The sequence below is a fragment of the Protobothrops mucrosquamatus genome, unplaced genomic scaffold (assembly GCF_001527695.2).
Source record: "Protobothrops mucrosquamatus isolate PMUCROS unplaced genomic scaffold, P.Mucros_1.0 scaffold419, whole genome shotgun sequence".
NCBI lineage: Eukaryota > Metazoa > Chordata > Lepidosauria > Squamata > Viperidae > Protobothrops > Protobothrops mucrosquamatus.
In genome coordinates, this window is record NW_015386748.1 from 163,574 (window position 1) to 180,583 (window position 17,010).

The window sequence follows — 17,010 nt, forward strand, 5'->3', positions numbered from 1 at the left end:
CTGAGATTCGAACCTGGGCTGTCTGCATGTTAAGCAGAGATGTTAGCCACTAGGCCACAGGCTCTTTCTCACTTTGTTAGCTACAAGAGACAGGGGAAGAGGATGAATGCTTTTTTCTTTTAGAGCACCCTGTCGGCCCAAATATGGGAAAGAGAAGTCTTTTGCCTGTATCAGCTCAACCTAGAGCCATCCACAGGCATCCATATATATATGGATGCCTATTTCACACCAAGTAAGATCTGATTATTTGACAAGATGCGATTGAGGTGGTACATCCCTGGTGGTTCTCTAGGATCTATCAGTAGACCTTAATACCAGTTTTGGACATATTTTGGGTGTTATGGGTGGAAGGTATGATATTGTCATTCTCCTCTAGGGCCAGTTCCAGCTGGTCTTGGTAGGAGGGGAGAGATTAGCAGTAGACCTAGTTCTCCATACTGATACATAGATAGGAGAGCTGCCTTTTTATCTTCTTTGTTCTATGTGAAAAGAAGAAATAATTCATTTTAATAAATTTCTAACGTAGGGCTGCTAAAGATCCACTCAAACCAGAACAGCCCACAACAGGCTGTTTTGACAGTACCCAGTCAACTCAAACAACTTGGTGTAAGCACTGCTTCTGGAGGAGTCCAAACTATATTGATGCCTGTGAACAAAGGTAGGATGTAGTTGACAAGATATTGCCTAAATGTCCTTTTCAGTATTGCAGACTTCTCTGTTCTGTGTCTTCTGGATCTGTTGCGTTGCAAAGAATTTCAAACCTTTGGCTCTAATGGCCAGCAGACGTCAAATTATCTGGAGCACATTTGATGCCCTGCATATCATATCCTATTGACACTGATAACTATTGTATTACACTCTTGCAATTTTAATGTCCAGTAATATCATTATTAAAATCAACACCAGATTATGCAAAATGGTGAAAACATGGTTTGTGAGATCTAGAATTTTTTTTTTAAAAATGTTATACAAAGAACAGATTTTAAACTTTTTCAGATAAAATGTATACTGCTGTTGCAAAAAGCCATTGTTAAAATTGCTGTCATTTTCTGCTAAAATTATAGAAGTAATTTAGCAGCAAAAATGAAAAGGTGTTAAAGGTGAAGCATATTTGTCTACATTACCAATATTCCTTTTCTCTTACAGTGATACACTCACTTTCTTCCAGCAAAGCAACTGCTGTTACACCCATGACTACAACTAGTGCAGTTGTCCCAAGCACTCCTGAAGTGACTGTTACAAAAGGTAGAATTGCCCATTGTCATAATGAAGCCTTAGAAATGACTATATGATTAGCCACTATTCATGACATATATAAGACATTTATAATGGTTATTTTTGTAAATTAGTCAGTGGGATTGTGCAAAGCAATCAGAAAAGGTACTTTGCAAAGTACATTAGTATCAGCAGAGTATAAATGTCTGTGGAGATTCTCAGTCATCCAGATCATAGTTGTCTCAAAGGTTTTTTCAAAGAAAAAAACAGTCCAGTTGCCTTTTAAAGAAAAAAGCACCTTTGAGATATCAGTAGAGTCCCACTTCTTGAAACGTTAAAGCAGGGATCTTCAAACTTGGCCCTTTTATGACTTGTGGACTTCAACTCCCAGAATTCCTCAGCACACAGGCACACTGGCGGAGGAATTCTAGGAGTTGAAGTCCACAAGTCATAAAAGGGCCAAGTTTGAAGACCCCTGCATTAAAGCATTAAAGGGTTTGATGTGGCTGCTTCAGAGGCTTTCTCTGGTTGTGTGTTGCATATACTCTGCAAATATTTTCATTGGGACTACCAAGAAACTGAATATGCCTGCATACCTATTTGCTCATATAGCCACGGTTATCTAAGCTAAGAAAGTTGCTTCGCTTTGGATACTTTACACTTAGTGGAAGGGCCCCTTTCAAATGCTTTTTATTAGCCATCAGCTATGCCACGGTATGATTATGCAACTGAAGCAGATAAACCATTCAGCTTGATGAAGGTATTGACATCAATAAATCTTTTTTGGCATCCCTAAAAGTATAATGGTACTTTCACTTGGGGACCAGAGATAATACTAAGGCAGTTTTACTACTCAAAAAGCAGCAACCCAAAATAATAGGTTTTAAAATGTAGACCTTTTATATTGTATTTTTTCCTACCATCCACTTACACTTGCAGTTACTACTCTGTGAGGGAGATAGGTGGTTCCAAAAATTGATTGGTTGATTGATAAATAAGTCAATAAATGAAATACTTTATTTTGGTGCCAGGATTCCTCATTAAAATCTCTGCTTTCTTCCTTCAGAAAAATTACAGGTAGTCGTCAACTTGCAATCACTATTGAACCCAAAATTTCTGTTGCTGAGCGAGACAAGTGAATTTTGCCCCATTCTATGACTTTTCATGCAACAGTTGTTAAGTGAATCACTGCAGTTGTTAACTTAATAACATGGCTGTTAAGTGAATCTGGATTTCCCACTGACTTTGTCAGAAAGTCACAAAAGGTGATCACATGACCCCTGGATACTGCAGTTGTCATAAATATGAGGCAGTTGCCAAGCGTCCGAATTTTGATCATGTGACCGTGGGGATGCTGCAACAGTCCTAAATATGAAAAACAATCAAAAGTCACCTTTTTCAGTGCCGTTGTAACTTCGAATGGTCATTAAATGAACTGTTGCAATTCAAGGACCACCTGTAGTTTTTTTCCTACTCGTCTGAAACAGAAGACTAGCATTGCCTTTCACCTGCCTAACAAACATTTTTTAAAATATTCTATTATCTTTTAAAGTGAAGCTGGAGCCTGATTCAGCAGGGCAAAGCTGTAGTATTCCAGTCTCTCAGGATGCTCAGTCAACAATAAAAACAGAGGAAACTTCAGAACTTGGAAATTATTCCATTGGGTAATTATTCTTGAGAAGTTAAAATAACTTACTACAGGGAGCAATGGCTTTTATAAAAAATATGGGTTATATTTTGATGAGCCACTTGAATTTGTTGGGAGTTCATCCCTATTAATGTCGAAATGAATTTTTTCAAGAAAATTATTTTAATTTTGTTCAATCCAAGCAGTTGACACTTTATAGTGGATATTGGATAGATCACAGTATATTAAGGGTATGAAATACTTCACAGGTGCACATTAAAATTATACTGACTGGTCTGCATATCTGCATGGATATACTGCATTTTAGATGCAGCACTGGATCCATAGAAACAGGTTACTTTGTTCGGATTTATCTTTGTCTCAAACTTTAAGAACCACATCAAGCTATATATATATATATAGCTATATCCAGCTATAGACCTGAGGTAAGAAACCTCTATTATGATCCTCACAGACTCCTCCCTTTATTGCAAACCAAATTACAGCAGCATAATTTCCTATTTTTAAAAAAAAGCTTAGTAGAAGTTTGTAATACAACTTTTTTTCTTTATTTCGTATCAAGTTTGCGTAAGCTTAACACTGCCCTCCCCTTGTAAAATACAACCTTCCAAAATATAAAAGCTGGGAAAGGATTGAAAATGTTTGTCTAAATATTACTGTCTTTATGTACACAGAGATTTCTCTTTGTGCTCTGTAGTAGCAATGCAACAGTATCTGTACATGCATGTTCTTTGTACAGTAGAAGCATTATAAAAAGCACTGTATTATCCTATATAAATTCTATATTAAATGCTACCTCTTTATTTTTTACAGGGCAGAATATTTAGACAACCTCCCGCAACTTTTGACAGCAATTGTGAAGAAAGTTCCATTAATTGCTGAGAGAAGTAATGAAAACATTGTTTAACATTCATTCTTTGGTGTAATATGCTCAGTACATACTAAGTATGGCCATTGGTCCATCTGCCTGCATTTTCTGTAGAGCAGTGGTTCTCAAAATAAGTGATTCTGCCCCCTAGGGAGGGTGTTTGCATTATCAAGAGGGGTATTAGGCACTAAGGGGACAACAGGAACATTAGCACGCGGGTGGCATGAGAAACAATTGTGATTATAATCACAGAATTACACAGAATTTACCCAACAAACTTTATTAAGTGTGTAAAACTGTAAACAATAACTTCGATAATTATAAATACATCAGACTTTAGAAGGATTGAAATATTATGTTGCTTTGACACATGTTAACCATATGATTATGCTGGGTATTAGTGCAACTGTATGATTCATGAAAACATGCTATGCAATAATTATTTTTTTAAAAAAATATATTTTGCACACACATAGGACAGTAAGGTTAAGTAAGAGAGTGACATAAGTGTTAGAAAAAGTCTTATCTTCTCAAGCATATACAGGTACTTTCCTTGGTTAACAACCATTCAGAACAGCCATTCAAAGTTACAATGATGCTGAATGAGTGGTACTTAACAACTGGTCTTTGAAGATCTAGCCATCCCCACACCCACACAGTCATGTGGTCATGACCAGCTCACACTTAATGATGGTTGCAGCAGCCCACAATCACGAATTCACCATTTGCAACTTTCCCTGCTGGCTTTCCACAGGCAAAGTCACTGGGGAAGCTGATAGAGAAATTGCAAGTCGCTCTTGTAAGTCACTTCCACTCTCCCTGCTTTTTCTTCTCAGGAGCCCAGGTATGGAATATGAGATCCTGAGAATCTTGTACTCTGTAGTGTGTGCCTATTCGTATTCCGTAACACAGATCTGCACACTCCTGCACCAGGCAGCAGCCATCACAAGCTATGCTTGTGCAGCACTGTGGAATCTGTTTCTGGCACCCACTCCCAAATCCATCACAGTCCTCCTGGCCTGGCCACACTCATGCTTCACCACGGTAGCCATTTACCTGCCCACTAACCTGTTTGAAAACCACCCAGGGTTTGCAACCAAATTCTCCATTGAATTTGCATGTTGGAAGCTGGCAGGAAGTTGCAAACCAATCCCTGCTTAATGACCTGCAACCCTCATTTAACAACAGCAATAGGGACTATTGGGATTTGTTGATAATGTTGCAGTTTATGACTGTATCCATTTAGCAATGGAAATTCCAATCCAAATAACCATCATTAAGCAAGGACTACTTGTATAAATTTTCTCAGTAATTTTTTCAATTATATGTGGAAATTGACTAATGCAGTTTACAATTACAATAGAGTATAAATGTGATAAATTAATAATGCTGGCAACTTTTATGTGCCCAATTTACCCATCTGTTAATTAAAGAAATAACCATTGAACGTGTACATGCTGCTCTACATCTTTAATACTGTTAATGTTTCCCTTGTCATCTTATGGATCATGGGAAAATACCAGGAACAAATGTATCTTGGTTCTTATGAAGAAAAAAAACAATGACAATGGAAGTTATTTATAACTTATTTATAATACCTACTTTAAATAGTAAGTCAATGTTCCTTAATCAGTTTGGGTCTTTTAAAAAATATCTTACAATTTCCTGTTTTTATGTATCTATTTTTTCATGTCAAGATTATTCCTGCTAGCTGAGTTCCATATCTTTTCCTCAGCATTTTTTTAAAAAAATGTTTGGCTAAATATCTTATTCTGACTGGTGTACATGAGGGCAGTGAATTACAATAATGCTGCTGATTGATTTCTGTTTCAACCATCAGAACACTAAGTTCCATTTTCTTGTTCCACTTACAAAGCTTGTATTGTTTGTTTTTTTTAATTCTGAAGGATAACAAGCATTCAGAAAGTGCTCACATTTTTGCTGATATTCTGAAAGACACCAGAGACAGTCTAACATTTTAAAGTCTTCTCTTTATGAGGAAAGGGAATGGGAAATTAGTACCCCTGAAATCAAAACTTCCAGTGCAGTATTGCAGGCAAACTCTGCTCCCAGCCTGGAGTTCAATCTGAACGGGGCTCAAGGTTGACTCAGCCTTCCATCCTTCTGAGGTCCATAAAAAGAGGACCCAGATTGTTGGGGACAATATGCAAATAATGCTTCTACATTGTAAGCCCCCGCCCCCCGAGAATGTTGTAAAGCACTGTGGGGTGCTGTATAAGCCTAAATGCGGTTGCCTATTGCACTCTCAAGTTTAATCTGATCCATCAGACCAGTCCCTCTGACTCAAAGGATTTAAAAGAGATTCCTCTCCCACTTTGATCTGCTTTTTACCATATAGGAGAACTAAAAGGACAATAGTTTTCTGTAGTCTATTGGGCTATGCAGTGGAAGGGATTTAGAGAAGGTGGTTTGGAATATGTAGGAGCACAGACATAGCACCCAACTATAATCAAGGAGAGAAGCAACCTAGAGCTAAGGAGAATTTTCCTGACAGTTAGAACAATTGATCAGTGGTACAACTTGCCTGCAGAAGTTGTGAATGCTCCAACACTGGAAGTTTTTAAGAAGTGACTGGGCAGCCATTTGTCTGAAATGGTAAAGGGTTTCCTGACTGAGCAGGGGGTTGGACTAGAAGACCTCCAAAGTCCCGTCCAACTCTGTCATTCTATTCTATATCTGTTTGATGCAATCATTTCTTTTTTCTTGAGAATGGATAGCTGTCCTCTGTAGCTGACAGCTCAAGAAATAATGTAGCTTCAAAGAGATTACAGATTAAAGATTACAGACATTATATTTGCAGCATTAAGTGTTCCAAGCACCTTTTTGAAATCACATACTAAGCACTGCATAATCCTTAGAAAAACATACTATGTGAGAGTTGAATCAGACTCCTAGCCCAAATCCAGCTTCTGATTTTTATAGTGTTACTTAAATGAGCTGCATCTTAATGATGAGAAAATAGCTGCTGAATTATTCAGCTAAGGCTGGCTTTATTTTCATCCACATTAAAATACATAAAATAAAATAGGTGTTTTAATAACAATTGACACTTTACGTGCTGAGACTTAGTATTCTTGAAATAAACAAACCAATGTATGTACCTAGTTTCCATACTGACTTTATTCAGGCTCCTACTTTTCCCTTCTCCAAATCATTTTTAGTAATTTGTTTCGCTGCTGTTTTTTTATGCTCAGGAGCTTCCATCTTTCTGAATAGTTCCAAAAGGCTAGAAAATTGTCTTATGTCACAAATACTACCCCTGTTATTTACTTATTGTTCAAATAGCTATGGTAATATCTGTTAGTGTTCTTTCTGATTTAGTATCTATTTTAAATCAGGGTTAAAGGCTTTTCAAGTTTTCCACAAGGCACTTCCTGATTTTATTAATAAGTAGCATATTTTGATTTAAACTATGTTCTGAGATGTTTAGAAATAGCTTGCCATATAATATATTAATTTCCATGGTTATTAAAAATCTAAAGCTTTTGGTTTCCTTTGTCTGCTTTTTTAGCTGAAGATGCCAATCCTTTCTGTGCCAGTTCTGTGAAACAGTATTATACCTGGAATATTGGAAAACGAAGAGCTGCTGAGGTAATTTTAATGTATTCTGTTAAGTCAAATTTAAGCCTCAGGGAAATGTATGACTGAAAACTGTCCTTTAGAAAGGTGATTTTTAAAATCCCTAGAAATCAGTAAAAAAATTATTTCTCACATTTAATACATAGCCATTTTTGCAGAGATTTACTAATACTTAGCTAAATAAAATGTAACCGAACTTAAAGTTCCGTGTCCTGTTTTAACATTATACAATCCAGATCTTTTGTGTGAAATAGCAACTTTTTCCCCAATGTTACATTTAGGTTGTCATTCTTCCAAGAGTGTTTTTAAATTTGCTTTTAATGTCTCTCTTCTTCTTGACAAAACGAATCTTCTGTTGCGAGCACCGTGATGAAAAACAAGGAAGCGTTCCAGGAAAGATTGTATTGCCCTCTGATGTAACAAACTGAAAACAAAAACGGAATTTGCCCTAAAACAGTTTTCAATTCCTGAGCTTTTAGAAGCAAAAAAGTATAACTGTTTATTTGATGTTATTTTTGTTCTTGTTTATTAGATGTATATAACAATGCACCCTATTTTAGAGCTACAAAGACAAAATATAGAATGGCTAGAACAGCGAGATCATCTATTAACAGAAGTCATTCATCTGTTTGGAACAATTTAACATGTGCACACAAACATAGGCACCACAGGTCCCATTGTTGCTGTATGTGACTTTGACAAGCAGCAATTAAGCAGTAGAGGATCACCTGGTCACCATTTGGGAGATAATAGTTATCTACAGTTTTACTTAGCTCTTACAATGCACACAGATCCATTGAATTAAAAGACTATAATATAACTATAATAAAAGATATAAATATTTGATTCTATTTAACTTTCCTTTTTCATCTGCAGTGGCAAAGAGCCTTGACAATACGGAAAATCCTTCAAGAAATCATAGAAAAATATCCTAAATTTCACAGCATTGTCCCTCTGAAAACAAAGCAGGTTGTACATTGGTGTCGCTTCCATGGCTATACACCACCTGACCCAGAAACGTTTACGAATGAGGATTCCATAGAGGATGTGCTAACCCAAATAGACAATGAGCCAGGTAAAGAGTCTGGTTTCAGAACACCAAAAGGTTTATTTTGGCATAATTTATAGAATGAAAATAAATTATAGGATTAGGTTTCCATCTTGGTCTCCTAAAGCCAGCATCAGTTTTGCCTGGATGATTCAATATGTGTTTTTAGGACCACGTATAAAAATGCTATATTTAATAGTTTTCCTTTAAAGTAGGGTATTGCCTTCTGAGTTTTGTGGGGCTATTTTTATTATTTGTGACTGGTTTGGGGAGGTTCAGGAGAAATGAGTGAATGAATCAATAAATGAAATATATATCACTGTGGTCCTGAAACAATGGAAATATGACAAACAGATTTTTTTTAAACCCAGTGGTATGGATTACTCATCATAGTTGCCAATGACATATTAGTATTCTTATTAGTGACTGTTGCACAAAGAGAAATAGATACAAATATATATTCATACTTCATTGAATTGAGTGTGCTCCATTTCTTCAACACCAAAGCTAACAATTCTGAATTTACAAATATTTTCGTTAATATTTTTAGTGGTTTCTCTTTTGATATAATGATTGAAACTTGAGAGATATCTGGATAGTAGAGGATTGGGAGTTTAAGTTTCAGGTTATAGCAACTAGAATTTGTTTTATTTGCAATGAACTGCATGTCGCTTTATATAAATTATTTGCTAATCTTGTCTTCTGTGCCTAATTGCTACATGGAAAAGAATGCTCATCTTCTTATACCACTGGGGAAGAGCTGTGTCAAAAGCTCATAGAACTAGAGCAGCTCCTCAAACAAGAATCAGACAATGATGAGGAAGTGGACATTCTTAACATTACTGAACCTCTGAAACTAAACATTAAAAAGGAACAGGAAGAGACACAAGAAGAGGCCAAATTCTACTTAGCACCACAGTCTACATCTGAGTTTGTGCGTGAGACTGCTCAACAGGTAAATTTTTAAAAGATTTTTAATATATAACTTTGTCATTATCTTGAGGTTTAATATATGTAATATTTAGAATGGTTGCCAGTTGCATTACCTTTCTCTTCAACAAGCTAGAAGGTCTTGAATGTCCTTTTATAGTTTTATTCCCCAATTGCTTTCACAAATAGAAAAAAAAATGTTCAGTTCTAGGAAGTCAGGATCACAGACTTGCCACAGAACTGTTAGTCATCAGACTTAGAACTCCAGCTATGCACTCATTGTTCTTTAATCAACTTAATCAGGACCCCAAAATAATTGGTTCAAATTCTTACCTGAGTGGAACTGTCTGCGGTTGCACTAAAAAACAGCAAATGTTGAATTTGAAATTACATAATCCTCTTACCTTTTTATAATAATTTTAGTCCACGTGAAGTGCCAAAGTTGCAAGATTCTTTTCAGCAGCTAAAGTAGAACTGAATATGATTCAGCTTATGTGCTCTCTCGCTCTCTCTCGCTCTCTCACACACACACAGACAGACAGACACACACACACACACACACACACACAAATGTATTTAGTGATTCTTCAGTTTACAAATTCAGAATCCTGTGTCAAATATTTATGAATCCTATCAGAAATATTTAGGAAATGTAATTTGAAAGTAGCCCAGTACCTAGGCATCGGACAAAAAACTTAGCAGTTATTGTTACATGTTATAATCCAGTGCTGGTCTGTTGGATAGTTGAATGGTTGCATTTTGTACAGCAAGGATACAGCTTTAAAGTTTCAGAACAAAATGCTAATTTTCTAAAGACTACACTTCTCTGAACATACAGCAATTTATTCCAATTGAATTTTAAATGGAACTGCTATTACCAGTTCTAAGAGTTATTTTAACTTCTGAAGGTGGTACATTTTTGCGAAGTTAATTATGAACATATCCTCTCATTTTATAGATAGGAATTTCCTTTCCACCTGTGGAACTTCACAAAAATATATATGCTTTTATAATAGAAGATATGATTTTAAAGGTAAGCTGTTAACAAAATTCTCACTGTTAAAGTAGTCTTAATCATAGTCAAATTAAGTACAGAGATTTAATTTAAGCTGTGAGAGGTATTGGCTGCAGGTAGAACAAGGTGATAATAGTGTCTTGCGTATCTTTATTTTAATAATATTTATAATTTATTGGATGTATAAAGCTGTCAAATCAAAAGGCTCAAAGCAGCATACAGCAATACCGTGAAAGTAGTAATACAAAACCAAATTCAGAGATACAGTGCATGGAGGGGGGGAGGAATATAAAATGTTTCCACAACCTAACTTTGTCCAGTTGGGATCACAATTGCGAGACTTTTGCTCATGGTGTTGGGGAAAACACTTTTCTAGAGGACAGTGTGACTGGAGGTAAATAAACCTCCAGGGGATGGTATTCCAGCAGGTAGGAATAGGAGCAGCAACAGAGAAAAATCCATTGTTACTTGATGGGATCCAGAGTTTTCCCAATGTTATGTTTCTGAAACTGTAGAACAGTTTGAAGAAATGCACCGTAGGCTACTTTGGTAAATAAGTTTTATTTTATGCACAGGATTCTGAGGTATAAAATATTCTGAAATATGTCCTCTGTTACTTAAAAACATTCATCCATGTCTACATTATTTATTTCTGATATGCACTCTACAACAGGCTACAGAACAGTTGGTCAATGACATTCTAAGAGAAGCACTGGCAATTGGCTACCAATCAGCTCCTCGGAACAGGTATACTTGTTTAACTTTCACGTCTACGTTCTAAATATATATATTAACCAGCTCAAGGTTGACTCAGCCTTCCATCCTTCTGAGGTTGGTAAAATGAGGACCCAGATTGTTGGGGGCAATATGCTGTCTCTGTAAATCGCTTAGAGGGGGTTGTAAATCACTATGAAGTGGTATGTAAGTCTTAGTGCTATTGCTATTCTTGAAATACTGAATAAAGATATAAGATAAAATGAGAGAATTGGATGAATACAGTCTGGGTCCTCATTTACCAACTTCAGAAGCATGGAAGGCTGAATCAACCTTGAGCCAGTGAGAATTGAACTGCTGGCAGTCAGCAGAATTAGAATGCAATACTGCATTCTAACAACAGAATTAGAATGCAATACTGCATTCTAACAACTGCGCCACCATGACACCAAAATAAACAAAAGATAGTTGGCATCCCTCATTTATTCCTTTTTCTATCTCACAGAGTTTTGTTAAATCTTCAGTGACAATTAATAGAATAACAGAGTTGGAAGGGACCTTGGAGGTCTTCTAGTCCAACCCCTGGCTCAAGCAGAAGACCCTTTACCGTTCCATTCCTATACCATTATTTGTACTTTCTGTGAAGTATAAATCCATCTTATCCATTTTATAAAGTTCTCTTCAAAGTTCATATCTTACAATATTCCTACTCTTATTTTGTCATTTTGATTGCCAAATTGGGTTCTGGGAACTGCAAATGAGGTACAAATCCAGATTCTAACATTCGCCTGCTTTAGAGAAAATACTTTAAAATAGAATAGCACTATTAAATATGGTAGATTTCCAAAAGACTCCTGAGCAATGACAAGGTATTGTTCCATGTTTTGGCTCAATAGTTTTGTGTTTGAGGTTTTATCCTACTCTCTCTCAGTATTATGTTAGAATATGTTTTTGAAACTGAGCATTTCTTTAAAATGGTTTCACTGGCCATAGAAGAAAGAAATGCAGGGGAACATGGAAGTCCTGAACAACTTCTTCATATTCCATCCGCAGAAATGGTTTGAAATAAAATTAACTTGCTTGCCATGTAGAAATTCCCAGATTCATCCCTCATTTTAATCAGTAAGGAATCAGGGCAAATGAAAGAAAAAAACAAACTCCAGGAATTTGTTATGAAAGTAAATATAATTGGATTTGATATACGGAATAGTTTTACATGATATAAAATAACTTTCTATATTCCTATATGATCTGTTTTAAATATGTAGATAATTTTTAAACTATGTCTGTGTAGGGTTTTTAAATAAAGTACTGCTTATATAATTGTAAGGAAGCTGAAATGGTTATTTAATGATAATTGAAGCAATTGTTTATTATCAAGACAACTATAGTGCGCTTAAAGCACATTTATAGCTCTGTCTTTGCCTGATATACTGGAACACAAATCCCTTTATGTGCTGCTAATTGTGAATAATAGGAAGTATAATCCAACAAGTGTGGAGGACATCAGGCTGGGGAAAGTTGGAGTTCTTCCTTATTTTTTGCTTCACCAAGTAGCATATAAATCCTTCACAGGTTGCATTCCATCTGCATTTTCTCTCTGCAGGATTCCAAGAGAGATCACAATGATGAACATTCACCAAGCTATCTGTAACATTCCCTTTATGGACTTCCTTACAAATAAGCATATGGGAATACTGAACGATGAACAGTGATATGGATTGAAAAGCTACATAAAGCTTGAATAAAGATAATGGCCCAAATTACTTGTGTCCAGATGCCTGTTTACATTGTAGAGACTAAGTTAACTTGAGTGCTACAAATCAATGTTTCAACCAAGTTTTTTATTTTTAAAAATAAAGCATTTTTAAATATTTTTTAAGAAAAGGCTTTTTTAAAAATCAATTTTAAGTTCACCTGTCAGATGTTAGTGGCAGCTGGCTCTAAATATGCTGTGAAAGTTAAAAGATAGTATACTGTGACTTAAGTTGCAGGTATCATGGTTTAGCATGGAAGTTACTTATCACAGAAAGTTTTCGGTGATATGTTTTGCAGTTTAATGTAACCCATGGATATGGACTGGCAGCCTCTGGGAATCGATTAAATGGATAAGCATAATGATAGACTAGTTCAGATATGCTAAGCTATGGTATACTGTTAAAGGAACAAGTCTTGCCTTTCCCTAAGTTCATATATTGCTTTTCTTTAAATGGACATAGTCCCAAAGAGACGGAGACTTTTGCTGCAGTTTGCTATATCATCTTAACTGGAATTAATCATGTTAAAGTAACAAAACTTTAGGGACTAGAGTAAGATAATTCTCAGAGTTGATTAAAGTGAAATTGACTTCAAGTGGTCATACTATATCCTCACTAAGAAGCTTCTTGGGATTTAATAGGCTTCCTTTTCAGTTGTATTGTCAGGAAGCTTTCTTTGCTGAAAATAAATCTCAGCAAAAACAAAAAAAACCCTACATAACTTAAACCAGTGATAATATAATAAAAGTAATCTGATGCTCTGAGTTAGCAAAGCAGGTATTCATAAAATCTTACCCTTTAAAATGTGTGGTATTTCAGGTTTGACTTGTAGTTTGGGCATATCTTCATTTGGAAAATGAGAGAGTTGCTATTATATTAGACTGATATACAATATTATACTATTTGAACTTTATTGATTGAAACAGTCTAATTCTACACCCTAGATTCTTTTTCCTAGAATAGCTCCTTCAAATACTTGAGGACTATTATTGTCCATGTTGATTACCAACTTAAACCCTTATCATCATATGTACTATAATGTATAATTGTCTGATATACCTTTACAATAAATCTTCTTTATTAAGTACAGTATGATGGAAGTACTTGGTTTGTTATTGCTTCATGTTTATGCTGTTTTCATTCCTGTTTCTGCACTAATCTCTTTAAATCTCAGTCCTGTTTCCATTTTTTATTGAAATTGCTGATTTGCACTACACTACGTACCCTAAATTGAGTTATATAGAAAACATACTACAAAACTAAAAATACTCTGAAGAAAGGATATTCAGATTTTTATCTTCATTTTCAGCTTTTAAAGTGAACAAGGAAAATGAAGGAGTGACTTATGTATAGTTTTCATTCCCAAGTTTCTTACATGAAGAGATGGTTGCAATTTCCATTTTGTCAAGCCAAGCTGCACCATAATATTCAAAACTGATTAAAATGTAACATGGAAACTGGATTTGACATGATATGCTGTACTATTACAGTACTACCGTCATAATCATCATAATTCAAAAAGAGCACAAACATTAGCAGAATTAGTAACACAGTGCCAGAGCCGGCATTCTCTGGATGAGCCTCTATGATTACTCCTTTTAATAAAGTTTACATGACATTTTGCATGGCTCAACATTGGAGCCATGAGAAGAAAAAGAGAAATGCTGCACCAGAGCTATAGTTATTGACTTCACTTTACCTGTAACCCATCTGGTCACTGTTACATTTGTGGACTCTAAATCTGTGCAGTTCTATAATTTGCTGATTTTTCTATTGCTGTGCTCAAGCAATTTGTATATCACATTCAAATATGTACACATTCAAATATGCTCAGGAGAAGTACATTCCATACTAGGAACACACGGAATACATTTCTTGAACTGTAGACAGAACTCCATATTTAGCAGAAGTCATCATAGTATTCTGGTAGTGGCAAGAATATGATAAGATAAATCTGGTAGGAAATATCTTTATTGTTTGGTGCTTCTCTAGTGTTATTGAACCTAAATATTGAGGTCTGCATACATAGTTCAGTCAAGAATTCTATATCTCCTACATAGATTCAATAGTTCTTTTCAGTTAACAGGCATTTTGTATCTAAGTAATGAACTGTAAGAGCTTTTTCTCCTTAAAAGCAAGTCCAATGTTAACAATTCATACTACCTAATCACAGTGATGGCTGCAGGATGTGTATTGCCATAGCAACTACATTCTAGGATAATAAAATGGCAGGGTGCTTCATTTGCTTAAAATATATATTGCATGAGATTAAATATCAGTGTTTATACACACACAGTCGGGAGTTAGGCTACATATAGACACGGTGTACCAAAAGTCAGGCCCAGCTGGGCCAATCACAATGTTTTATTAATACTGTTTCAGAGAAATATTACCTATCTTAGAAAGTTCAAAAGTCGTGCATCAAATAATTAATGAAATGTTTAGAATAAAATGGCAACCAATTTGAACATTTAATGCAAGTTATATAATAAATTGTCTATGAGGATGGACTTTTGATACACCCTATATATATATTCCATAGTATCTCCGTATTTCCATGAACCTTCTAGGCAGTAGACAGTAGACAGTAATTTCATGGTTAGCCAATATTCTAATTTTGGTTTGATTGGCTATAATTTTATTTCCATTTAATCAAAATGTTTTCCATTTTCTGTATTATGCCTGTGTTACATATAACTTGTGGTTACAATAAAAGATTCTTACAGCAATGCAATCCCAATACATGATACCTAAAGCTATAATGCATTAAGAACTTTTATATTTTCAGGGTATTCTTAGGTTGGGTTTTTTCTTTTCTAAATTAATATATCTGTGATCTATTTTCACAGAGTTTCAGCTCTTGCTTGATTATATGGTTTTCTGTAAAAGGTGCTGGGGAGAGTGAGACAGATCCTTTATCAAAACAACATTTCCATGTCTTCATCAATCATTTTGATATTGTTCTTTTAAAAAATAATTTTCTGCAGCAATATTGTAATAGGTAAGTAACATACCTGATATTTTTATGTTGGAAACAAATATTAAGAAGCTATAGGTAAGCACCAAATACTTCTAATAAATATTCACCATGAACCGATTTGCACTCTTATCCCCATACTAAGAATATGTGGAGTTTGCCTTCAGTATTATTCCTTACATTTTAAAATCTCAAAAATTGTCTTTTGGATATAGCTAGAGAACCCAAAATAAGAAACTGCATGTATCTTATCTGCTTAGAATATCCAGTTATCCAAACTGACTTCATAATAAGTGACAAAGACACAAAACGTGGTGGACCCATTTGTACTTTTTTCTGCTGCTTAATTCTTTATTTCACTTGTATCCTATATCCTTCTATGTTCCTTTCTGCACCTAAGTTGATTTTACCATCCTTGACCCAAAACTTTATATGGGTATAATGCCTCCCATTTCTTTTGAAAATGTGTATAGATTAATTGCATTTTACAGAATAATGCTTCCTCTTTTCTCAGCAAGGGTTTGTCATTCCTAGTTCCATGTTAGGAAGGAGAGTACAGAATGTAGGAAAACATATAGTTTCCCACTCTGGGTAGATAAGATCAGGAAGCAACGTACATGACACTTTATATTATTGTCCTTCAATGTAAACTTAGTTCATCTTTCAGTATTCAACTGAATTCCATTAGACCAAAAAACTACAGCAGAAAGAATGTGTAGACAAAAATACATTTTAATAAATTATCTAATTCCATAAAATACAAATATCATGTTCTGCCGTATTTTTTCTTTAAGAAATAAAATAACTGTAACCAAGTAGGCAGTGTGATTTTCTTTTCTCCATTTAGTAAAAGTCAGGCTTACAAATAGTTAAACCAATTAATATTCAAAGAAATTAGATCAGTCAAGCAAAATTAATAGGAATTTCACCTAGAAACATTCAACATGCAAGGATTGCAATTTGGAACATGTTTCTACAAATTGTATTTTTTACCTTCACATTCCTCCTAATCCTTTCAGCGTGTTGGATTCATCTGGCAAACTGGCTTCATATGACTACTGGAGGAGCAATGTTGTCATTTACCTTCTAGACAAGCACCTTATAATTGTGATTGTTCCAAAGCCAGGTAGGTGGGGGGTGGACATGCTCAAGGAGATTTTGAAACAACAATTCTCAAGCAGCAGGCCCTTTGCTATAAAGAAAAATGATTGCTACATGAAATATTGTCAAAAGCAGTT

At 35.2% G+C, this 17,010-nt stretch overlaps 1 protein-coding gene across 1 annotated transcript in view; it reads left to right on the forward strand.

The window, feature by feature from the left end:
- The window catches only part of YEATS2 (YEATS domain containing 2), a 43,411-nt gene extending 29,524 nt beyond the window's left edge, over nt 1–13,887 (forward strand). Inside the window, exons 23-32 of the mRNA XM_015816255.1 lie at nt 527–658; nt 1,147–1,245; nt 2,768–2,879; nt 3,677–3,750; nt 7,264–7,343; nt 8,208–8,406; nt 9,108–9,334; nt 10,268–10,342; nt 10,998–11,071; nt 12,645–13,887. Coding sequence (XP_015671741.1) covers nt 527–658; nt 1,147–1,245; nt 2,768–2,879; nt 3,677–3,750; nt 7,264–7,343; nt 8,208–8,406; nt 9,108–9,334; nt 10,268–10,342; nt 10,998–11,071; nt 12,645–12,753 — 1,181 coding nt within the window. The 3' untranslated portion in view covers nt 12,754–13,887. The remainder of the gene's footprint in view (nt 1–526; nt 659–1,146; nt 1,246–2,767; nt 2,880–3,676; nt 3,751–7,263; nt 7,344–8,207; nt 8,407–9,107; nt 9,335–10,267; nt 10,343–10,997; nt 11,072–12,644) is intronic.
- The last annotated feature ends 3,123 nt before the right edge of the window (nt 13,888–17,010 follow it).